This window comes from Oncorhynchus tshawytscha, linkage group LG01 (genome assembly GCF_018296145.1).
Source record: "Oncorhynchus tshawytscha isolate Ot180627B linkage group LG01, Otsh_v2.0, whole genome shotgun sequence".
NCBI classification, from domain to species: Eukaryota; Metazoa; Chordata; class Actinopteri; order Salmoniformes; family Salmonidae; genus Oncorhynchus; species Oncorhynchus tshawytscha.
The window spans coordinates 57,024,892-57,049,365 of NC_056429.1; the positions used below are offsets into that span (position 1 = coordinate 57,024,892).

A 24,474-nucleotide genomic window follows, 5' to 3' on the forward strand; every position below is an offset into this window, starting at 1 on the left:
TTGAGTGAGTGATTTGTCCCAGAAACTATGCTTTTAGTTTGAGATATTAAGCGCGACTATTTCTAGTTACCCATTCTAAAACGGACTGGAGCTCTATGTTAATGGTGTCAGTTATTTATTTTACTGTCATAGCTGATGTGAATACGGTTGAGTCAGCAGTGTACAAAGACACAGGCTTTTTTCAAGATCAGTGGAAGGTCATGAGTAAAAACAGAAAACAATGTCCCAAGCTGAATGTCCTGTGGTACACCACACTAAACCGAATTTGCATTAGAGAGGCTTCCATTAAAGAAAACCCTCAGTGTTCTATTAGATAGATAACTCTCAATCCATGATAAGGCAGAGGATGTAAATCCATAACATCTAATTTCTTTCAGCAATAGGTTATGATCAATGATATCAAAAGCTGCACTGAAATCTAACAAAACAGCTCCCACAATCTTCTTATTATCAATTTATTTTAGCAAATCATCAGTCATTTGTGTTGGTGCCGAGCATGTTGAGTGTTCTTCCCTATAAGCATGCTGGAAGTCTGTTGTTAATTCGTTTTCTATTAAATAACATTGGAAAAAATGGTGTTTTACCAAATACAAAAATGTTTGCTAAGCATCGGTAACAGGCTGATTGGTCGGCCGTTTGAACCATTAAAGGGTGCTTTGCTATTCTTGGGCAGTGGAATGACCTTTGCCTCCCTTCGGGCCTGAGGGCACACAGTCTTCTAGGCCTAAATTGAATATATGGCAAACAGGAGTCGCAATGTATTCCGCTACCAACTTCAGCAATTTACTGTACCATCAAGGTTGTCAGTCACACATGGAGTAAACAATTAACAAGTCAATAACACAGTAGAAAAAAAGAAAAAAAAGAGGCTATATACATTGTGTGCAAAAGGCATGAGGTGGTAGGCGAATAATTACAATTTTGCAGATTAACACTGGAGTGATAAATGATCAGATGGTCATGTACAGGTAGAGATACTGGTGTGTAAAAGAGCAGAAAAGTAAATAAATATAAACAGTATGGGGATGAGGTAGGTAAATCGGGTGGGCTATTTACCGATGGACTATGTACAGCTGCAGCGATCTGTTAGCTGCTCAGATAGCAGATGTTTGAAGTTGGTGAGGGAGATAAAAGTCTCCAACTTCAGCGATTTTTGCAATTCGTTCCAGTCACAGGCAGCAGAGAACTGGAACGAAAGGCGGCCAAATGAGGTGTTGGCTTTAGGGATGATCAGTGAGATACACCTGCTGGAGCGTGTGCTACGGGTGGGTGTTGCCATCATGACCAGTGAACTGAGATAAGGCGGAGCTTTACCTAGCATGGACTTGTAGATGACCTGGAGTCAGTGGGTCTGGCGACGAATATGTAGCGAGGGCCATCCGACTCGAGCATACAGGTCGCAGTGGTGGGTGGTATAAAGGTGCTTTAGTGACAAAACGGATGGCACTGTGATAAACTGCATTCAGTTTGCTGAGTAGAGTATTGGAAGCTATTTTGTAGATGACATGGCCAAAGTCGAGGATCGGTAGGATAGTCAGTTTTACTAGGGTAAGTTTGGCGGCGTGAGTGAAGGAGGCTTTGTTGCGGAATAGAAAGCCAACTCTAGATTTGATTTTAGATTGGAGATGTTTGATATGAGTCTGGAAGGAGAGTTTATAGTCTAGTCAGACACCTAGGTACTTATAGATGTCCACATATTCTAGGTCGGAACCATCCAGGGTGGTGATGCTAGTCGAGTGTGCGGGTGCAGGCAGCGAACGGTTGAAAAGCATGCATTTGGTTTTACTAGCGTTTAAGAGCAGTTGGAGGCCACGGAAGGAGTGTTGTATGGCATTGAAGCTCGTTTGGAGGTTAGATAGCACAGTGTCCAAGGAAGGGCCAGAAGTATACAGAATGGTGTCGTCTGCGTAGAGGTGGATCAAATCAAATCAAATCAAATCAAATCAAATCAAATCAAATCAAATCAAATTTTATTTGTCACATACACATGGTTAGCAGATGTTAATGCGAGTGTAGCGAAATGCTTGTGCTTCTAGTTCCGACAATGCAGTAATAACGAGCAAGTAATCTAACTAACAATTCCAAAAAAAACTACTGTCATACACAGTGTAAGGGGATAAAGAATATGTACATAAGGATATATGAATGAGTGATGGTACAGAGCAGCATAGGCAAGATACAGTAGATGATATCGAGTACAGTATATACATATGAGATAAGTATGTAAACCAAGTGGCATAGTTAAAGTGGCTAGTGATACATGTATTACATAAGGATGCAGTCGATGATATAGAGTACAGTATCAACGTATGCATATGAGATGAACAATGTAGGGTAAGTAACATTATATAAGGTAGCATTGTTTAAAGTGGCTAGTGATATATTTACATCATTTCCCATCGATTCCCATGATTAAAGTGGCTGGAGTAGAGTCAGTGTCATTGACAGTGTGTTGGCAGTAGCCACTCAATGTTAGTGGTGGCTGTTTAACAGTCTGATGGCCTTGAGATAGAAGCTGTTTTTCAGTCTCTCGGTCCCAGCTTTGATGCACCTGTACTGACCTCGCCTTCTGGATGGCAGCGGGGTGAACAGGCAGTGGCTCGGTGGTTGATGTCCTTGATGATCTTTATGGCCTTCCTGTAGCATCGGGTGGTGTAGGTGTCCTGGAGGGCAGGTTTTGCCCCGGTGATGCGTTGTGCAGACCTCACTACCCTCTGGAGAGCCTTACGGTTGAGGGCGGTGCAGTTGCCATACCAGGCGGTGATACAGCCCGCCAGGATGCTCTCGATTGTGCATCTGTAGAAGTTTGTGAGTGCTTTTGGTGTCAAGCCGAATTTCTTCAGCCTCCTGAGGTTGAAGAGGCGCTGCTGCGCCTTCCTCACGATGCTGTCTGTGTGAGTGGACCAATTCAGTTTGTCTGTGATGTGTATGCCGAGGAACTTAAAACTTGCTACCCTCTCCACTACTGTTCCATCGATGTGGATGGGGGTGTTCCCTCTGCTGTTTCCTGAAGTCCACAATCATCTCCTTAGTTTTGTTGACGTTGAGTGTGAGGTTATTTTCCTGACACCACACTCCGAGGGCCCTCACCTCCTCCCTGTAGGCCGTCTCGTCGTTGTTGGTAATCAAGCCTACCACTGTTGTGTCGTCCGCAAACTTGATGATTGAGTTGGAGGCGTGCATGGCCACGCAGTCGTGGGTGAACAGGGAGTACAGGAGAGGGCTCAGAACGCACCCTTGTGGGGCCCCAGTGTTGAGGATCAGCAGGGAGGAGATGTTGTTGCCTACCCTCACCACCTGGGGGCGGCCCGTCAGGAAGTCCAGTACCCAGTTGCACAGGGCGGGGTCGAGACCCAGGGTCTCGAGCTTGATGACGAGCTTGGAGGGTACTATGGTGTTGAATGCCGAGCTGTAGTCGATGAACAGCATTCTCACATAGGTATTCCTCTTGTCCAGATGGGTTAGGGCAGTGTGCAGTGTGGTTGAGATTGCATCGTCTGTGGACCTATTTGGGCGGTAAGCAAATTGGAGTGGGTCAAGGGTGTCAGGTAGGGTGGAGGTGATATGGTCCTTGACTAGTCTCTCAAAGCACTTCATGATGACGGATGTGAGTGCTACGGGGCGGTAGTCGTTTAGCTCAGTTACCTTAGCTTTCTTGGGAACAGGAACAATGGTGGCCCTCTTGAAGCATGTGGGAACAGCAGACTGGTATAGGGATTGATTGAATATGTCCGTAAACACACCGGCCAGCTGGTCTGCGCATGCTCTGAGGGCGCGGCTGGGGATGCCGTCTGGGCCTGCAGCCTTGCGAGGGTTAACACGTTTAAATGTCTTACTCACTTCGGCTGCAGTGAAGGAGAGACCGCATGTTTCCGTTGCAGGCCGTGTCAGTGGCCCTGTATTGTCCTCAAAGCGGGCAAAAAGTTATTTAGTCTGCCTGGGAGCAAGACATCCTGGTCCGTGACTGGGCTGGGTTTCTTCCTGTAGTCCGTGATTGACTGTAGACCCTGCCACATACCTCTTGTGTCTGAGCCGTTGAATTGAGATTCTACTTTGTCTCTGTACTGGCGCTTAGCTTGTTTGATAGCCTTGCGGAGGAATAGCTGCACTGTTTGTATTCAGCCATGTTACCAGACACCTTGCCCTGATTAAAAGCAGTGGTTCGTGCCTTCAGTTTCACACGAATGCTGCCATCAATCCACGGTTTCTGGTTAGGGAATGTTTTAATCGTTGCTATGGGAACGACATCTTCAACGCACGTTCTAATGAACTCGCACACCGTATCAGCGTATTCGTCAATGTTGTTGTCTGACGCAATACGAAACATCTCCCAGTCCACGTGATGGAAGCAGTCTTGGAGTGTGGAGTCAGCTTGGTCGGACCAGCGTTGGACAGACCTCAGCGTGGGAGCTTCTTGTTTTAGTTTCTGTCTGTAGGCAGGGATCAACAAAAGGGATCAGGGAATCGCTCGCAGCAAGGGCAACATCATTGATATATACAGAGAAAAGAGTCGGCCCGAGAATTGAACCCTGTGGAACCCCCATAGAGACTGTCAGAGGACCGGACAACATGCCCTCCGATTTGACACACTGAACCAGGCAAGGCAGTCATTAGAAAAACCGAGGCTACTGAGTCTGTCGATAAGAATATGGTGATTGACAGAGTCGAAAGCCTTGGCCAGGTCGATGAAGACGGCTGCATGTCATGGCTAAGTTTTCTAATCTCGTCAACAAAAAAGTTATTAAAGTGGTTGGCAATATCAAAGGGTTTTGTTATGAACAAGCCTTCTGCCACATTGAAGGATGCAGTTGAGTTTGCTGCTATCATTCTTTATCTAATTTATCAACAACTGTAACATTGTAGCTAAGCCTACCCCTAACCATAACCTCATTCTCCTAACCTGCCACGATAATTGACCTAACCAGCCACGTTAATTATCCTAACCTGCTATGTAAACAAACCACTCTGGTGACAAATTATAGGTATCATCTTCTATATCCCCCCTCCAAAACATAGAAACGTGCCATTTTCACATATGTTGATGTTGGGGTGGTGCTGGAGATTCTGAATATTATGTAGAAACATTTTGCAATTTCCGTTGAAGGACCAATGGAATGGTCTAACATGTACACCGGGCGCCTGGCCAGGCCATGCAAAACGAATCACCCACTGTGTCGACGAATGAATGAACACAAGAGTTTTGCGGGAAATATTAAGGCAATGGATCTAGATATCCTAAGAAGGGGTACATGTTTCATCAAGCGATTTCATATCGCAATTCTAAACCGTTAAGTTGAGTAAAATGTGTATATGATTTTGGTAATGATCATACTAGCAAGTCTTCTCTCTTTCGATGCTCTGCAAACCAAAAATATAGAGACTTGGTTTAGCAAAATATCAGACACCCCTGTCTTTTACATTGGTTGCATCCACTTTGGCGCGAAATGTTGAAGCTCCGCCTTCTTCATTATACAATCACACACAGACTACTGCATGCTTTATGTTGTGTAACTTGCTTTAACGGGTTCTTCAAACAAATATCCCAGGAAAATAGTAGTAAACAGTTGACTACATATCTAGTTTGGCAGTTTTTCAATATGAGTTGGTAAGTCCTTCTGTTTGTTTCAAGACTTTGTTGTTCCAAGCAGCTAGATAAGGTTAAGTAGTAACCCATGTCGATGGCTCGTTGCAAAAGCTTCTGTAGGCTGGCGTCCTTTGATCAACCAAATCTAAACTATTCGGTTTCATCAAAATAACGTTTGCAGCCAAGATGTATTTTAGTTTCTCTAGAATAATATTTCTATGTGAATACTTTTGAATGTATCCTTCGCTATCAAATAAGTGTTTTTAAAACACGTTTGTATACAGCAATTTCTCCTATTTTCCGCTTATGGGCTGCAATTGTAGTCCATTCTACCACATAGTAGTGTAAGGGTAAAAACGATTGTTTCACTGTATTGGATCACTCCGCGGTGGAGGGAAAGACTCTTTCGGGGGTCGGAGGTGAGGATTTCGATTTACTGTATACGGCTGGGGTCCACCCTTATAAAAATATAGATCCCATGGCCGTGACACACGCATCCGATCCCTCTTTGAATACGCCCTACCAGCCTGGATAACAGCTTCACCGCAGCAGATGAATCGGCTACAGCTAGTCCAAAACATGGTAATAAAAATGGCTTACAGACTTCCAAGATGTATAAGCAATCACTACGTCAACAGCATATCTGGACTGACATCAATCAACAATAGACAGTCAATCATTGGCCAGAAGTTCATCAACAGAGCCACTCACAACGCATCACTGAAGGAAGCGGTGGGACAGGCCAAATGGACCACAGATACACCCATATGTGCATAATGCTGAAACTGACCTAGAAGAGAGGAAAGAAGGAAAAAATACAATCAATTGTGTGTGTATGAAAATGTGTAGATATATGTGCATGCACTCCTTAGTGCCCCCACCCCTCTCCCCCTGCATAGTTGTGAGCTATAATTTAAATGATTTATTTCTCTTTTATTTTTTCTCTTTTTTTAATGTTTGGAAAAGAAAAGGGCAAAACTAATCTACGCCTGTTCTGATAAAGACCTTAGGGCATCTAGCCTCGGGATGCCTTGCTTGACCACACTCTCCTTCCTTGCTCCTGGCCTGCCCTGCCGCTTCCACCAATCCAATTGTTTCTTATGGACAGAAAAGAGCAGGAGCTCTCCCATCAGGTCCATTGTCTACTGAGCGACACACGTTCCCTTTCATTTTTCCTATGGTTTGAGGTACAAACTTTCTGAAGCATGCTTGGTAAGTCACTGATAATTGTAATAACTTGCGTTGGAGTTACTCACTGGCTGTTTGCGTGCTGCAATTACAGCGTGGGGTTGATCTCTATCTTCCACCCGTGGTTTGTCGTGCTTGTGTTTCGTTAGCGTTCATTACAACTCTGTGTGCATCCATTAATATATTGGTGGCTCTCGCTGCCACAAACTGTATTTATCTTACACAACTGCCGACTGGCTTGTTTTGTATGTGTTGTGAATTGCTTTAGTTTATCTGCTAATAATTACCTTACTCGGGTTCTCAACTAATTCCTCTACAGGGATTTCTTGTTCTTTCTCCTGCAGAATGGTGGGCTGCCACTGTTGAGACATTAACTTTAGAGCCCCCCCCAAAGAGTCTTTGATATGGACTTGAGATCCACATATGGGTCCCTCTGCTCTCTTGGCTGCCTTACCAACACGACCATGCTGTTGCAGGCCTACCTGCAGACTCTGTTTTCCTGGCTGCAGGAGGGTACTTAGGAGCTCCTCTGGGAAGTGATGGAGGTGTCTCGCCTGCTTTCTCTGTTCCAGAAGGATGTGGCCTGCGCCAATGGACGGGCCATGGTGCAGATGGTTACCTCCTGGCGCCGTGTCTGACTGGCCCAATCATGTCTGCCAGCTGCTCTCCAGAGCACATTTGCCCATCACCCCAGGGATAATTTTGGCCCACGGGTTGATGACATTATAGAGCAGACCGATAATGTTCGTGGGGACCTGGAGGCCCTGAGACAGTTCATGCTACCTCTTCAGGCCCTGTGTCCAAGGCAGACGGACTGTCGCCACATACCTGCACCCGAACAGCGGTGGGGTCCCTCTCCTGCCCCATCGCCTTGTGCTAAGGGACGACAGCAGAGAGGGGCACAGTGTGAGGTGAAGCAACAGCCTGTTTTTCCCAAACTGGTCTTCCCCCGGTTTTGGCCATCTTATCTTGCCTCGACTACTTTCGTCAGGGGCGGGTGGTATCCGCCCTAACTTGCCAATGTCTTTTGGGCTTGCTGATGGTGGCCTCGTTGTTTATTCCCCTGGGCCTGCTCCAACTCTGGCCTTTTCAACGGCGGTTCAACTCCCACCAGCTGCACCCAAAGCGCTGTGATGCAGTGCCTCAGGGCATTGTTAAGGTGGCATTGTTGAGGTGGCGCTGTCACTCCTTTCTGTCAGATGGGGTGGAGAAGCTGAGGATGTGCCGCCGGGAGTTGGTCAGCACAGAAGCCTCCCAGATCTGCTGGGGGGGTGTGACCAAAGGCAGGTCGGCCAGCGGCTGTTGGCTACCCCCTTGGAGCGGCACGCACATCAATACACTACAGGTCCCACCTGTACCGCTGGCCCTGCGGTCTTTCCTTCCATACCTGAAGGTAAGACCTGTCCTGGTGAGAATGGACAACACCACGGTGGTGGCTTACATCAACCATCAGCGTGGACTGAGGTCCCACCGCCTCCATATTATGGCACAGAAGCTCCTTCTCTGTGCTCAGGGATGTCTAGCGACTCTACGCGCAGCACACGTACCTGGCATACTAAATGTGGCAGCGGATATACTCTTGGAGGGCCCGTCACCTTGACTGGAGCCTACATCCCCAGGTGGTGCATCGCCTGTGGGACAAGTTCGGGAGGTTGCAGGTGGACCAGTTTGCCTCCCTGGACAATGCACACTGCCCCCTGTGGTACTCCATGTCACAGCCACCAGGGCCTTTGGGCTTGGATGCTCTGGCTCACGATTGGCCAGGCTGGAGCTTACGCATTTCCCCCTTTTCCCCTGATCCAGGCTGTGCTGGACCGGGATGGCAGAGCATCGTCTGCTTCCGGTGGCCCCATACTGTCCCAGACAACCCTGGTTAAGACCTCTCCTGTCCCTGTTTGGTACACCATGGCAACTTCCCCTGAGACCGGACCTGCTGTCTCAGGTCGGGGGAACTCTGTGGCATCCAAGGCCGCACCACCTCCAGTCTGTGGGCTTGGCCACTGAACGGCACCAATGGTCCATGTTAGGACTACAGGAGGGTGTAATGAACACCTTGCAGACCCCAAGTCATGCGGGGTGCAGTATGTTCTCCAATACCTGCAGTCTCGCTTGGATGAGTGTTTGACAGCCTCTACACTGAGATGGTATTTGGCTGCTATATCTGCCTGCCATGCGGGGTGGATGGACAGGCCAAGGGCGTCGCTTCCCTTTCCGGGGATTGTGCCGGGACCCCCCTTCCACATTGACAGCCCCTGTCTCTCGGTCCCGCGCTGGGACTTTGCCGCTGGCTGGCCAGGTACCTCTAGCACTGACTAATCTGGTATGGGTATACCAATATATTGGAGTGATCCAATATAGTGAAACCTAACAGCGGTTACATATGTAACCACGGTTATGTGAGCTATATTGATCAATCTGTAAATTCTCACCTTGGATGTATCACTCCGCCGCGGAGTATATTGGAGTGATCCATATAACTCACATAACCGTGGTTACATACGTAACCGTCGATCTTCTACATACGGAAAATGGGAGACCCTGGATAACGTGTTTTAAAAAAACAACACTTATTTGATAGCGAAGGACACATTCAAGACGTCAAATCCTAACGCTAACCTCTGGGACCGTTCGGGACGTGAGCGTCCCACCTCTCCACAGCCAGAGAAACTGCAAGACGCCTAATTTAAATTCCTCAAACCTAAGTATTTTACACAATTTTATAGATAAACTTCTCGTTAATCCATCCACAGTGTCTGTTTTCAAAAATGCTTTTCCGCGAAAGAACAATGTATCATTATGTTAGGTCAGCAACTAGCCACAAAGCATTCGGCCATTTTCCAACCAAAGAGAGGAGTCACAAAAAGCAGAAATATAGAAAAAAATATCTCTAACCTTTGATCTTCATTGGATGACACTGATAGGACTTCATGTTACACAATACATGTATGTTTTGTTCTGTAAAGTTCATATTTATATCCAAAAATCTGAGTTTACATTGGCGCATTACGTTCAGTAGCTCCAATACATCTGGTAATTTTGCAGAGAGCCACATCAATTTTACAGAAATACTCATAATAAACATTGATAAAAGACTAGTGTTATGCATGGAATTTTAGATCCACTTCTCCTTAATGCAACCGCTGTGTCAGATTTTAAAAGATCTTCACCGAAAAAGCACACCATGCTACAATCTGAGTAGAGCTCTGAGCCCATACATATATCCTCCATGTTGTGGAGTCAACATTAGTCAGAATAGCATTATAAATAGTCACTTACCTTTGATCTTCATCAGAATGCACTCCCAGGAATCCCAGTTCCACAAATGTTTGTTTTGTTCGATGATGTCCATCATTTGTCAAAATAGCTCCTTTTTGTTAGCGCGTTCAGTCCAGTAAACCACATTCATAAAGCGCTTTCACTATTTTCAGACAAAGTCAAAAAAGCTCCGTTACAGTTAGTAGAAACACGTCAAATGATGTATAGAATCAATCTTCAATAATGTTCCAACTGGACAATTCCTTTGTCTTCAGAAATGAAGTGGAACGTAGCTACCTTTTTTAGGTGAGCGTGCGAGACTGAGCTTGTGGCACTCTGCTAGACCACTCGCTCAAAGAGCTCTTATGAGCCCCTCTTTTAGAGTAGAAGCATCAAACAAGTTTCTAAAGACTGTTGACATATAGTGGAGGCCGTAGGAAGTGCATAATGACCAATATCCCACTGTGTATTCGATAGGGGCTGAGTTCAAAAACTACAAACCTCAGATTTCCCACTTCCTGGTTGGATTTCTTCTCAGGTTTTTCCCTGCCAGGAGTTCTGTTATACTCAGACATCATTCAAACAGTTTTAAACTTCAGTGTTTTCTATCCAAATGTACTAATTTTATGCATATTCTAGCTTTTATGGCTGAGTAGCAGGCAGCTTAATTTGGGCTCGCTTTTCATCCAAAATTCCCAATACTGCCCCCTACCCCAAAGAAGTTAAGTATTGTTCCTAGAGCTATTGGATATGCCTCTTGTTTGGAAACGTTATCTTGGTGAAACTGAATATTTTAGATTTGGTTGATCAACGATGCTTGGCTTCCAAAATGAACCGCCTGCAATGGTTAGTCACGGGACGAAGCAATTCCCCGAGCGTAATGTTAATAACATTAGTGTGGTGTTTCATAGCTTCAAGGCTAGCTAGCTGAACTGTTAACTTGCCGTACAGTTAACACAGGCAAGGCTATTTATCACACTCTTATTCATTGAATATTCACTCACAACACAGTGTAAAGGAAGAAACCCGAAGCGTGTCTCCTCATTGTCCGAAGCCTAACGAATCTGAAGAACCGCTGGGTACGGCTATGGAGGAGACTTTGCCTGGAAATTGTAAGTAAAGTTAACGCATTAATTGGCCAGCGGTGGCTAAATAGGTAGTACATGCCATAATTAGAAGTTGCTAGCTAATTGAGAATTCTCCCCTTCATGTAAATGAACCATATCATAATAACCATATCACCACTTGTTCTCAGCAGCTGCAAGTGTGAAAGCTGAAAATGCGGTGTCTGAAGTTGTCATCACAAAAGAGATGGAGGAGGAGGAGATGCAGTTGGTGGAGAAAGGAGAGAAAAAAGAAGAGGAGATTATGAAAAAGGTTTCTTTGTTCAAAAATTTGAACATATTTGAAAAATGTATTGATCTTGTTTGGCAAGTGTGGATGTTAAATGCCCAACATTGGCATGTGTTTTTTTTAAATTTTTTACTAGGCTCGAGAAGCTCAGAGGAAGGAAACTCATGACATTCGCTTCAAGAGACTGCAACACTTGCTGGACAAAAGTAACATATATTCCAAATTTCTTCTTACGAAGATGGAACAGCAGCAGCAGGAGGTAAGTCGAATACCAGTGCAAAGGATATGAACATTAGAAGTTGCCCTTGCACAGCATATTGTGCAACTACGTATCCTGTTACAGCTCATGTGTGATGGGTGAGCAAATGACCACAGTAATGTACCTTGGCTCCTTAGCCCTGATCTTCCCAGTCCCCCTCTGCGGTCATGTAGAACTCTGCTCTAGCTATCCCTAATTGCTTTCTCACTCATGTTTGATGGTCAGAAAATACATGGAAATGCAAAAAGGCAATGGTCAAATCTACCCAACGAGTATGAGGAATCTTTGAAAAGCCATGTCTAACTGTGTTTTCCCTGTAAACTCAGGAAATGCTGAAGAAAGAAAAACTGGAAAAGAAGGCAGAGAAGGTGAGTTTTACATTGTCCTTTTTTTGTTTGTTTCAGTTACAATTACTGCCTGCAGGTCCTTAATCACTAACCTTATTAACTTTTCTGTCACAGAGCATTGGCAGAAAGGCTGGGAGAGGTATGTAGCACTTGTGTTCCGTTACTTTGCATCCATGACAATTGAGTTCCCCTCTATAGTTGATGTGGAAAGTCTATAGTGTCAATTTCCGACTTAAGTTTCTTTGTTTTTTCAGTTGAAAAAAATAAAAGGAAGAGGGAGGAAGACTATAAAATTGCTGATGTCATGTCTAAAGAGGTAAACTGTGTCTCAACATATAAATCAAGGCCTATTTCACTCTATTTGACATTTTTTAACATGTTATTTTTTTGGCCATGTTTTTGTTTCAGGAAATTATGTCCAAGGCCAAGAAATGTAAAGTGGAGGACGAGGTAAAGGACTTTTGTTTATTCACTGCAAAGGATATTTTTGGACTGATTTACTCTTAGAGTCAAGAACTTGGAGGGTGTTTTAGATGTACCGTACCTCCAAATGTCAATATATGTCTGTACATGGAAAAACAGGAGGTCCCTGGGATGAAGAAGTTAGAAGCAGAGGACATCGAAAAGATGAGTGACTCCAATGCTGACATCAAGGGCCGTCTGTCGGAGACTGTGAGAGACAATGCCAAGCATCTACTGGACCCAGACAGGAAGGTGAACGGGCAGGCTGTGCCCGCCCAGCAGCCCTTGCTCTTCACTGGGGGAGTCATGAGGTCTTACCAAATAGAGGGTGTGGAGTGGCTCAGGGTGAGTGTGGACTGTTGGTTATGCACATTTTCTTTGTTTGATCACAGATGCAGTATTTCATATCATCCTTGGTGTGTTTGTAATTTTGTTTTCTCCAGATGTTGTGGGAGAATGGTATCAATGGGATCCTGGCAGATGAGATGGGTCTGGGGAAGACAATCCAGTGCATCGCCCACGTGGCCATGATGTTGGAGAGAAAGGTGATGGGTCCCTTCCTGGTAGTGGCCCCCCTGTCCACTCTGCCCAACTGGATCAATGAGTTCAAGCGCTTCACTCCAGAGGTAAAAAAAAAAAAAAAAACACTCCTTGCTAAAAATAAGCATTCCAGGTATTACAGAAGTTGTGCTATTGATACACATGACATGAAAATTGTATCACCAATGCCAATTATTGACTTCACTGTTAAATTGTCTTTGTTCATCTTGTGTTGTAAGGTGTCAGTGCAGCTGTACCATGGACCTGCTAAGGATAGGATGGCGTTGTTAAAGCAGATTCGTAAGCCCCAGGGACCTCACAACATGTTACCTGTGGTGGTCACCTCCTTTGAGATTGCCATGATAGACAGGAAGTTTCTGCAGGTAGGCCCAACTCGCCTCCTATCATTCTATGTAGGCTGTAGAAGTTACATGTTCTTTTTCTATACTTGGTATTCTGATGTAGATGTTGGTTGGAACTTACGATACTGAGATCTTATCTTTTGAAAGGCATGAGCATAACTTTCCTTTTTGTGCAAATAATGCATTGATATCAAAGGTAAATTTGCGTTAAAGTTGAGTTATGCATGCGTACTACAAGTTGTTCCACCTATTTAACCCATTCAACCTCTCACTGATAACCCCCTTGCTTTTCCTCCCCAGCGCTTTCACTGGAAGTACCTGATTGTGGATGAAGGCCACAGGATCAAGAACCTGAACTGCCGACTGGTGAGGGAATTGAAGATGCTGCCCACGGACAATAAGCTGCTCCTGACGGGCACACCGCTGCAGAACAATCTAGCTGAGCTGTGGTCACTGCTCAACTTCCTTCTGCCTGAGGTGTTTGACGACCTCAAGAGGTAGGGGACATGTCTGTTTCTACTGTTGGAATGGGACTATATGGAATGTTTTTATTTTGTCTTGTTAAAAAAAAAAGTCTAATTGCGCTTCACCTATATCTCTACAGCTTTGAGTCGTGGTTTGACATCGACACCATTGGTTCGGATGCAAAAAATGTTGTGGCTAACGAACGAGAGCAGAACATCCTGCACATGCTCCACCAGGTACGCCCTCTGACTGACTAGCTCTGCAATACACTGGGGAAGATAAAATGGTTAAACCTGTAGGTAGTCTATAAACCTTTTCTTTCACCTCCAGATTCTGACGCCATTCCTGCTGAGAAGACTGAAGTCTGATGTGACGTTGGAGGTGCCGCCCAAAAAGGAGATTGTTGTGTACGCCCCACTCACTGTCAAACAGGAGTCTTTTTACACTGCTGTGGTCAACAAGACCATCGCCAAAGTGCTGGGCCAGGTGAAGGTAAGGCCCTCAATTCACTGCTACGCTGTTATATAGAATGGCAAATGTATGTATGGCCAACTTTTCAGAGGCCATACTTTGTTTGAAGGAGCTTTCTAATAGACTTTGACGTGTCAGGTGGAGGCTCCAGTAGTGCTGACGACCGACGGCAGGCCTAAGCGCAGGACCAGGAGGCCTGTGGACTACAAAGAGACTGATGGTGACACGCCCTACGACCTGGAGAAATACCTGGAGAGGGTTCAGAAGGAGGCTGAGCAGAGGTCAGAATATCTTCTACTATGGTAGTGTTCTGTGTGACTCAAACACTGCGGTGCCCATAGAAATGGGATGATTCTATTTTTTATGCTTGTGCCTTTACTCACTAGGGGGTGCACTGGTCATACCAATGATAGTTTATCAAGTCTTATCTTTTCTGTTATACAACTTGATACATCGGATACACACGTGTCCATGAAGACAAACTACATGATTGTACCAAGTCATTTTTTCCCGTGAATGTTAAACATTTTAACGTGTGCTCCCTTTTTAAAATAAATTAACTAAAGACTTGCAGTTGATAGTTGCACGTGAGACCTCTGCTGGGGCAACTCACTAACTCGTTGCCTGTCCCGGTCCTCTTCAGCCCCGCCCCGGTTGTGGACGTGCAGATGCCCCTGGACTCTCAAATCAACCTGAAACTGCAGAACATCCTCATGCTGCTGAAGAGGTGCTGTAACCACCCCTATCTCATAGAGTACCCACTGGACCCGGCCACTCAGGAGTTCAAGGTAAAGGCCCTGTGCGATTGAAATGGCTGTGACCAAATTATGTAGACATGACATGGCCATTGAATGTTGTGGGTGCATTCATGACTTCTCTCAGCACTGCTAAGTAGAGGCTTTGTCAGAGTGTATAGGGAGTTAGACTGCCAGTTGGTGTAGCTCGTGTAAATGCATGATCTTGTTTCACCCTTTGACTCTCTTTCCATTGCAGATTGATGAGCAACTGGTCCAGACCTCAGGGAAATTCCTCATTCTAGACAGAATGCTGCCAGAGCTGAAGAAGAGGGGACACAAGGTAAACATGCAAAATCAGTTGTTATACTTAATGTCCTCAGTCAAGTGATTGATTTTTAATCCCCCCAAATTTTACTTGACCATGAATATGTATTTATTGTAAGATGTTTGTGACCTGTTGTGTACCTTGTTGACAGGTGCTGATTTTCAGCCAGATGACGTCCATCTTGGATATCCTAATGGACTACTGCTACCTGCGGGGTTACCAATACAGCCGACTGGATGGGAGCATGGCCTATCCCGACAGAGAAGAGAACGTGAGTCGTGGCATGGTCTACTCCCCACAATGGAATTATCCTCTTTAAAGCAGTCATAAAGCGCTTATTATTAGGACTGCACGATTAATATAATTTTGATATTGACATGTGCAATGTTTAAATTGCAAATGTCTGCAATATTTTGAAACTCCTCTCCATGGTGTTTAACATCTGATTTTATAGTTTGCTAGTTGAGCCGTCTCTCCCGCTGCACGCGCACACCAAGCCCCGTCCCGTCACTCAAGGAGAGCAGTTGCTCGCCTTACCAACTTGCTGTTCCTTCCAAGTTCGCTCATGGCCAACGAAACAAAATCTTAATGATTAAGATGCTGCTTTCCACTTTGCATCTTAATATAAATCCACATTATTTTTTATAATTCTGCTATTACTTTGTGTATAGAACACTCTGCAAACAGTTAGTTAGTCTAAGCAAGTTGGGGGCAAAAATAATGTGTTAGCAGCTAATCGCTAGTTAGCTAAAGGCATTGAGCCAGCGCAAACGTAGCTAGCTAGTACAGTCTGATACCACTGGTGTGGTTTACCTGGCTACCCAGACTAGAGGTCGACTGATTAATCGGAAGGGCCGATTTCAAGTTTTCATAACAATCGGAAATAGGTATTTTTGGGTGCCGATTTGCTGATTTAAAAATATATATATATATTTTTAAATTACCACCTTTATTTAATCTTTAACTAGGCAAGTCAGTTAAGAACACATTCTTATTTTTAATGATGGCCTAGGAACGGTGGGTTAATTGCCTCGTTCAGCGGCAGAACGACAGATTTTCACCTTGTCAGCTCGGGGATGCAATCTTGCAACCTTACAGTTAACTAGTCCAACACAATAATGACCTGCCTCTCTCGTTGCACTCCACAAGGAGCCTGCCTGTTACGCAAATGCAGTAAGCCAAGGTAAGTTGCTAGCTAGCATTAAACTTATCTTATAAGAAACAATCATAATCACTAGTTAACTACACATGGTTGATATTACTAGATATTATCTAGCGTGTCCTGTGTTGCATATAATTTGACTGAGCATACAAATATCTGATTGAGCGGTGGTAGGCAGAAGCAGGCGTGTAAACATGAATTCAAACAGCACTTTCGTGCGTTTTGCCAGCAGCTCTTCGTTGTGCGTCAAGCATTGCGCTGTTTATGACTTCAAACCTATCAACTCCCGAGATGAGGCTGGTGTGACCAAAGTGAAATGGCTGGCTAGTTAGCGCGCTAATAGAGTTTCAAACTTCACTCGCTCTGAGCCTTGTGGTGGTTGTTTCCCTTGCTCTGCATGGGTAACGCTGCTTCGATGTGGTGGCTGTTGTCGTTGTGTTGCTGTTTTAAGCCCAAGGAGGAGCGAGGAGAGAAACGGAAGCTATACTGATTCACTGGCAATACTAAAGTGCCCATAAGAACTGCACGATTAATATAATTTTGATATTGACATGTGCAATGTTTAAATTGCAAATGTCTGCAATATTTTGAAGCTCAAAGGTTAATGAAATACAAATGGTATAGAGGGAAATAGTCCTATAATAACTACAACCTAAAACTTCTTACCTGGGAATATTGAAGACTCATGTAAAAGGAACCACCAGCTTTCATGTGTTCTCATGTTCTGAGCAAGGAACTTAAACATTAGCTTTCTTACATAGCACATATTGCACTTTTACTTTCTTCTCTAACACTTTGTTTTTGCATTATTTAAACAATTGAACGTTTCATTATCTACTTGAGGATAAATTGATTTTATTGATGTATTATATAAGGTAAAAAATAAGTGTTAATTCAGTATTGTTGTAATTGTCATTATTACAAATACAATTTTTTTTAATCGCCTTTTTTGGTCCTCCAATAATCGGTATCGGCGTTGAAAAATCATAATCGGTCGACCTCTAACCCAGACTCGGGTCCAGAAACCGATGGGTTGAGCCTGAACACACGTAGGTAAAGCGGCGGTTGAAAATTTGTTATTGGCTTTAATACTCTGATTGGTTAGAGGCGACCCAATCGCTGATGTCTTCGGTTTTTGTACAATGCCCCTCGTCACCACAAACTACTTCAATGATGGCCGAAGTATGTAGCGAAAGACAGAGCAGCGGGAGAATGTAATGAGTCGTCAGGCTTATGGTGCTGTAGGACTAGATCAGCATATTGTTTGTGCAACGGTATGTCGGAGAGGAATAGGCGAAGCATGAATGTTATATTTTTCTTTACCTTATGATTGATGTCAAATCTAGACTGAACAAAAAATATAAACGCAACATGTGAAGTGTTGAATTCATGAGCTGAAATAAAAGATCCCAGAAATAGTCAATTATTTCTCAATTGTGTACAACAAAAAAATTACGACCCTGTTAGTGAGCATTTCACCGTTGCCAAGATAATCCATCCGCCTGACAGGTGTGACATATCAAGAAGCCAATTTAACAGTATGATCATTACACAGGTGCACCTTGTGCTGGGGACAATAAAAAGCCCCTCTAAAATGTGCAGCTGTCACACAATGCCACAGATGTCTGAAGTTTTGAGGGAGTGTGCAATTGGCATGCTAACTGCAGGAATGTCCACCAGAGTTGTTGCCAGAGAATATACTGTTCAGTTCTCTACCATAAGCCCCTTCAAACGTTTTAAAGAATTTTGCAGTAGGTCCATCCGGCCTCAAAACCGCAGACCATGTGTAACCTCGACAGCCCAGGACCACCTCATCCGGCATTTTCACCTGCTCGATGGTCTGAGACCAGCCACCCGGACAACTGATGAAACTGTGGCCTTGCACAACCAAATAATTTATTCACAAAATGTCAGAAACCATCTCGGGGAAGCTCATCTGTGTGCTCGTCGGCCTCACCAGGGTTTTGACCTAAGTGCAGTTCGGCGTTGTAACATCTTCAGTAGACAATGCTCACCTTCGTTGGCCACTGGCATGCTGACGTGTGCTTTTCACGGATGAATCCCGGTTTCAACTGTATGTTGTGTGGGTGAGCGATTTGCTGATGTCAATGTTGTGAAGAGTGCCCAATGGTAGTGGTGGGGTTATGGGGCGGCAGGGTAGCCTAGTGGTTAGAGCGTTGGTCTAGTAACCGGAAAGTTGCAAGTTCAAATCCCCGAGCTGACAAGGTACAAATCTGTCATTCTGCCCCTGAACAGGCAGTTAACCCACTTCCTAGGCCGTCATTGAAAATAAGAATTTGTTCTTAACAGACTTGCCTGGTTAAATAAAGGTAAAATAAAAAATGGTATGGGCAGACATACAGTGGGGCAAAAAAGTATTTAGTCAGCAACCAATTGCAAGTTCTCCCACTTAAAAAGATGAGGCCTGTAATTTTCATCATAGGTACACTTCAACTATGACAGACAAAATGAGAAGAAAAAAATCCAGAAAATCACATCGTAGAATTTTTTTTATGAATTTATTTGCAAATTATGGTGGAAAATAACTTGCTTATTTGTAGGTGACCAAATACTTTTCTGGCTCTCAGACCTGTAACTTCTTTAAGGGGCTCCTCTGTCCTCCACTCGTTACCTGTATTAATGGCACCTGTTTGAACATGTTATCAGTATAAAAGACACCTGTCCACAACCTCAAACAGTCACACTCCAAACTCCACTATGCACAAGACCAGAGTGCTGTCAAAGGACACCAGAAACAAAATTGTAGACCTGCACCAGGCTGGGAAGACTGAATCTGCAATAGGTAAGCAGCTTGGTTTGAAGAAATGAACTGTGGGAGCATTTATTAGGAAATGGAAGACATACAAGACCACTGATAATCTCCCTCGATCTGGGGCTCCACGCAAGATCTCACCCCGTGGGGTCAAAATGATCACAAGAACGGTGAGCAAAAATCCCAGAACCACACGGGGGGACCTAGTGAATGACCTGCAGAGCTGGGACCAAAGTAACAAAGCCTACCATCAGTAACACACTACGCCGCCAGGGACTCAAATCCTGCGGTGCCAGACGTGTCCCCCTGCTTAAGCCAGTACATGTCCAGGCCCATCCGAAGTTTGCTAGAGAGCATTTGGATGATCCAGAAGAAGATTGGGAGAATGTCTTATGGTCAGATGAAACCAAAATAACTTTTTGGTAAAAACTCAACTCGTGTTTGGAGGACAAAGAATGCTGAGTTGCATCCAAAGAACACCATACCTACTGTGAAGCATGGGGGTGGAAACATCATGCTTTGGGGCTGTTTTTCTGCACAGGGACCAGGATGACTGATCCGTGTAAAGAAAAGAATGAATGGGGCCATGTATCGTGAGATTTTGAGTGAAAACCTCCTTCCATCAACAAGGATATTGAAGATGAAACGTGGCTGGGTCTTTCAGCATGACAATGATCCCAAACACACTGCCGGGCAACGGAGTGGCTTCGTAAGAAGCGTTTCAAGGTCCTGGAGTGGCCTAGCCAGTCTCCAGATCTCAACCCCATAGAAAATCTTTGGAGGGAGTTGAAAGTCTGTGTTGCCCAGCAACAGCCCCAAAACATCACTGCTCTAGAAGAGATCTGCATGGAGGAATGGGCCAAAATACCAGCAACAGTGTGTGAAAACCTTGTGAAGACTTACAGAAAACGTTTGACCTCTGTCATTGCCAACAAAGGGTATATAACAAAGTATTGAGAAACTTTTGTTATTGACCAAATACTTATTTTCCACCATAATTTGCAAATAAATTCATAAAAAATCCTACAATGTGATTTTCTGGATTTCTTTTCTTCTCATGTCTGTCATAGATGAAGTGTACCTATGATGATAAATTACAGGCCTCATCTTTTTAAGTGGGAGAACTTGCGCAATTGGTGGCTGACTAAATACTTTTTTGCCCCACTGTAGGCTATGAACACAATTGCATTTTATCAATGGCAATTTGAATGTGATGAGATCCTGAGGCCCATTGTCGTGCCATTCATCTGCCGCCATCACCTCATTTTTCAGGTTGATAACGCACGGCCCCATGTCACCAGGATCTGTATACAATTCCTGGAAGCTGTAAATGTCCCAGTTCTTCCATTGCCTGCATACTCACCAGACATGTCACCCATTCAGCCTATTTGGGATGCTCTGGATCGACATGTACGACAGTGTGTTCCAGTTCCCACCAATATCCAGCAACTTCGCACATCCATTGAAGAGGAGAGGGATAACAGGCCACAATCAAAACCCAATCAACTCTTTGCTAAGGAGATGTCGCACTGCATCAGGCAAAAATGGTCGCACTAGATGACTGGTTTTCCGATCCACGCTCCTAGCTGGCTTTTTCACTCGTCATGCTAAACAACACTTCGAGTTGCCCACTTCAAACCATCGAGTTAGAATAATATTGCAAATAAATCGCAGTGTTTGCTCAATTTGCATTTGCCCATATCATGCAGCTCTACTTATAATCATGTAGCAGTCTTTCTCCCTCACTATTTCTTGTGCTGTGAGCTTATCCTTCCATCATATTTTTTGTTGTTGCAGATGACAAAGTTCTCTTCTGACCCAGAGGTGTTTCTCTTCCTACTGAGCACCAGAGCAGGTGGCCTGGGCATCAACCTGACTGCTGCTGACACGGTCATCATCTTTGACAGTGACTGGGTAGGTGTAGAACTCATGCCCTCAGGTTGAGCTTAACTGTTGCTTACTGCTACATGTTTGGTACTGATTTTTCTAGAGCCACACGATTATTAATGGACTCTTCTTCTGTCAGAACCCTCAGGCTGACCTGCAGGCCCAGGACAGATGCCACCGTATCGGACAGACAAAACCCGTGGTGGTGTACCGACTGGTCACTGCCAATACCATTGACCAGAAGATCCTGGAGAGAGCGTCAGCCAAGAGGAAGCTGGAGAAGATGGTCATTCACAAGAGTGAGTAGAGTACCACTCCTCTCACATCCAGAGCACATCGAAACGGTTATTACATTGAGGTAAATGTGAAACCCACCTGAATATAAGGTGCATGGAAGAGCTGCTAAGTATGTCCGAATAGAAAACTATTGTGGCGCGTGTGTTCCAGACCTGGATTCAATTGCATGTGTATTTGAGTGTCGTATATTCACGGCGCATAACATGTATTTTTATCAAATATTTACACGGAACAGAAATATATAAACGCAACATGTAAAGTGTTGGTACCATGTTTCATGAACTGAAATAAAGTGATGTTATTTTCATAAGCTGCCTCCGAAGTCGTTTTAGAGAATTTGGCAGTATGTCCAAACGGCCTCACAACCACAGACCACTTGTATGGCGTCGTATGGGCGAGCAATTTTCTGATGTCGACATTATGAACAGAGTTTCCCCATGGTCCCATGGTGGGGGTATGGGCAGGCATAAGCTACGGACAACAAACCCAATTTGCATTTTATCGATGGCAATTTGAACATACAAAAATACTGTGACGAGATCCTGAGGCCCATTGTGAGGATTTTCTCATTTATCTGACCAACAGATGCAGATCTGTATTCCCAGTCATTTGAAGTCCATAGATTAGGGCCTAATTTTATTTATTTAAACTGATTTCCTCTTATGTAAAATCAATGAAGTTGTTGCGTTTTGCGTTTCAAATTTTTTTCCAGTATATTTTAAATGCATTCCTATGCATTTGAAAATAGTTTGAAACATGGTGTGGCAGGTAGCTTATCGGTTAGAGCGTTGAGTCAGTAGTTCAAATCCCCAGCCGACAAGGTGAAAGCAAGGCACTTATCTGTAATTGCTCCACGGTCGCGTCAATAATGGCTGATTCCTGGCCGTGGCCCCACTCTCCGAGGGTGGGGTCATAAATTGTATCTTGGCTCCATGGAGAAATGTATAGAATTACAGGGAATGTACTTACATGCTAACATGTCTCTATACCGCCAAGATGGCCGACCATGCTCCCTGCCACGCCAACCACCTAAGCCCCTTTTTGATCCAGGACAAAAACAACCTTGCCAAGTGTATTTCCAAATACATTTAAATATTCAACTACTTGTCTTCTCAAATAAAATATATCTGAATACTTACTTTGAAAGTAATTGAGATATTTGAAGTGGTATTTGAACTCTGTCTGGTGTGTTCATTTGAAATTCCAATTCAATTCTTGAATTCACCCGTGTCTATTTAAGTGACATAATACAAAACATCCCCATCAAAATCTGTACGTTTTTAGATGGAGAACAGTTTTTTTTGCATGGCCTGCATCTAAATCCGCCTATGTCGGCCTGCGTTTGCCAGACCGTGAGACATCCTGAAAATCAGGATGAGCTTCCTTATCTCCTAAATATAGGACAGACACTTTAAAACCGTAATCCTTATGATACATTTATGAGTGTGCAATGTGCTTCTATGGGCTATAGTAGTGAAGGCCAAATTCAATATTTTATCAAATGAAGTGTACCTAAAACTCAAATCAAATGACTAAATTATCCATGGTATGATCATCTTAACCATTCAATATATTTATTAGCCTAGTAGAACCCCCCCCCAACGGTATAGACTTTGAGACAATGTTACTAATGCACTATCAAAGCCTAGCTATACAGGAAATCTAGTTGTCTGAACAATGACATGATCAGCTTGAGGGAATTGTTGGGGATAATATTTAATAGAATTCGTGGAAATAATGTGACAATTTAATTCTCTGAATTCAGACTGACTGTACCGTTTATTTTTTCTTAGAAAAATTCAAAGGAGGAAAGGCTGAGCTCAAACAGACCAAGAGTTGCGTCGACGTGTCTGAGCTGATGGATCTTCTCAACACCAGAGATTACGAGAAGTACTCGTTTTTTTAGTGTTATTTCCCAACCCACCCCCTTGATCCATTTTCATATTGTCTTTTCATTATTAAACTCAGAAATATTTTATATTAGGTTGGTCAGAAGTCTATGGTTATCTAATGATTTGTTTCTTGTCTTTTTCAGGGAAGTGAAAAGCACCAAGGGGAAGGTCATTAGTGATAAGGACCTGGAGGCTCTGCTGGACCGCAGTGACCTTCTGGGTGAGTTAAGCTGTGGGTTCTATTCAATTCACAACTACTGTTATCATGAATAATGTTGATCATACCTGCGTCACAATATACTAAAGTCCTCGGCCTTTGTCAGGATGCTTTACCACTGCAGAGCACCAGTGCCTCTCCCCGTAACATGGTCACCTGATGAAACCTTGCTTTTGTTTGGCCTCCGTTGTATTGTGTGTAATGTAACCCGTTTGTCTCTTTCCAGACAAGGCCAAGAGGAGCTCTAAACAGAAGGTTGGAGTTTTCAAGGTGATTGAAGCCAAAGAATCATCGGAGATCAGCTTGACCTAAATTTGAGAGGCGCAGATGTGATGCTCATAATGGCGTACCTTAAGCTAGAGCTGGATCTTAAGGGTCCACTGCTCTGATGTTTGTTGTAGTACTGAACCAGAAACAAGAGGAATTACTCAACCCATTCTCCTGAAACTACTGTTTATACTAAAGTTTTGATGTCTTTACTGCCTATGGTAAATGTTACTTTTTGTTGTGGAGTTTGTCAAATGCTGTTGGTTATAGTGGAGACCGAATCCTTTCTTCCAGAAGCTAGTGTTCATATACACGGAATGTCCAAAACTTTAGGAACACCTTCCGAATATTGAGTTGTGCTCAGAACAGCTTCAATTCGTCAGGGCATGGACTCTACAAGGTGTCAAGCTTTCCACACGGATGCTGGCCCATGTTGACACCAATGCTTCCCACAGTTGTCGATTTGGGTGGTGGACCATTTTACTTACACATTTTTGTTGTGTGAAACCCAGCAGCGTTGCAGTTCTTGACCCTCAAACCAGTGCACCTGGCACCTACCATACCCTGTTCTTGTTTTTCCCATTCACCCTCTGAATGGCACACACATACAATCCATGTCTCAATGTTTAAA

General features: G+C 44.0%; 1 protein-coding gene across 2 annotated transcripts; it reads left to right on the forward strand.

Moving 5' to 3' along the window:
• Positions 1-5,454: 5,454 nt before the first annotated feature.
• Positions 5,455-24,291, forward strand: LOC112253851 (lymphocyte-specific helicase). Of its 2 annotated transcripts, none has more exons than XM_024425891.2 (23): positions 5,455-5,605; positions 11,039-11,139; positions 11,283-11,404; positions 11,517-11,639; positions 11,966-12,007; positions 12,101-12,125; positions 12,241-12,302; positions 12,395-12,436; positions 12,569-12,793; positions 12,892-13,074; positions 13,228-13,371; positions 13,651-13,847; positions 13,955-14,051; positions 14,146-14,307; positions 14,425-14,567; positions 14,930-15,074; positions 15,280-15,363; positions 15,500-15,619; positions 21,081-21,197; positions 21,310-21,469; positions 23,261-23,357; positions 23,503-23,579; positions 23,803-24,291. In XM_024425891.2, exons 1-23 carry the CDS (start codon positions 5,598-5,600, stop codon positions 23,886-23,888), a joined length of 2,562 nt encoding a protein of 853 aa, XP_024281659.1. In that variant the 5' UTR covers positions 5,455-5,597; the 3' UTR covers positions 23,889-24,291. The 2 variants fall into 2 exon arrangements, with proteins under 2 accessions (XP_024281659.1, XP_024281666.1); XM_024425898.2 differs by having other exon boundaries at positions 11,286-11,404.
• The last annotated feature ends 183 nt before the right edge of the window (positions 24,292-24,474 follow it).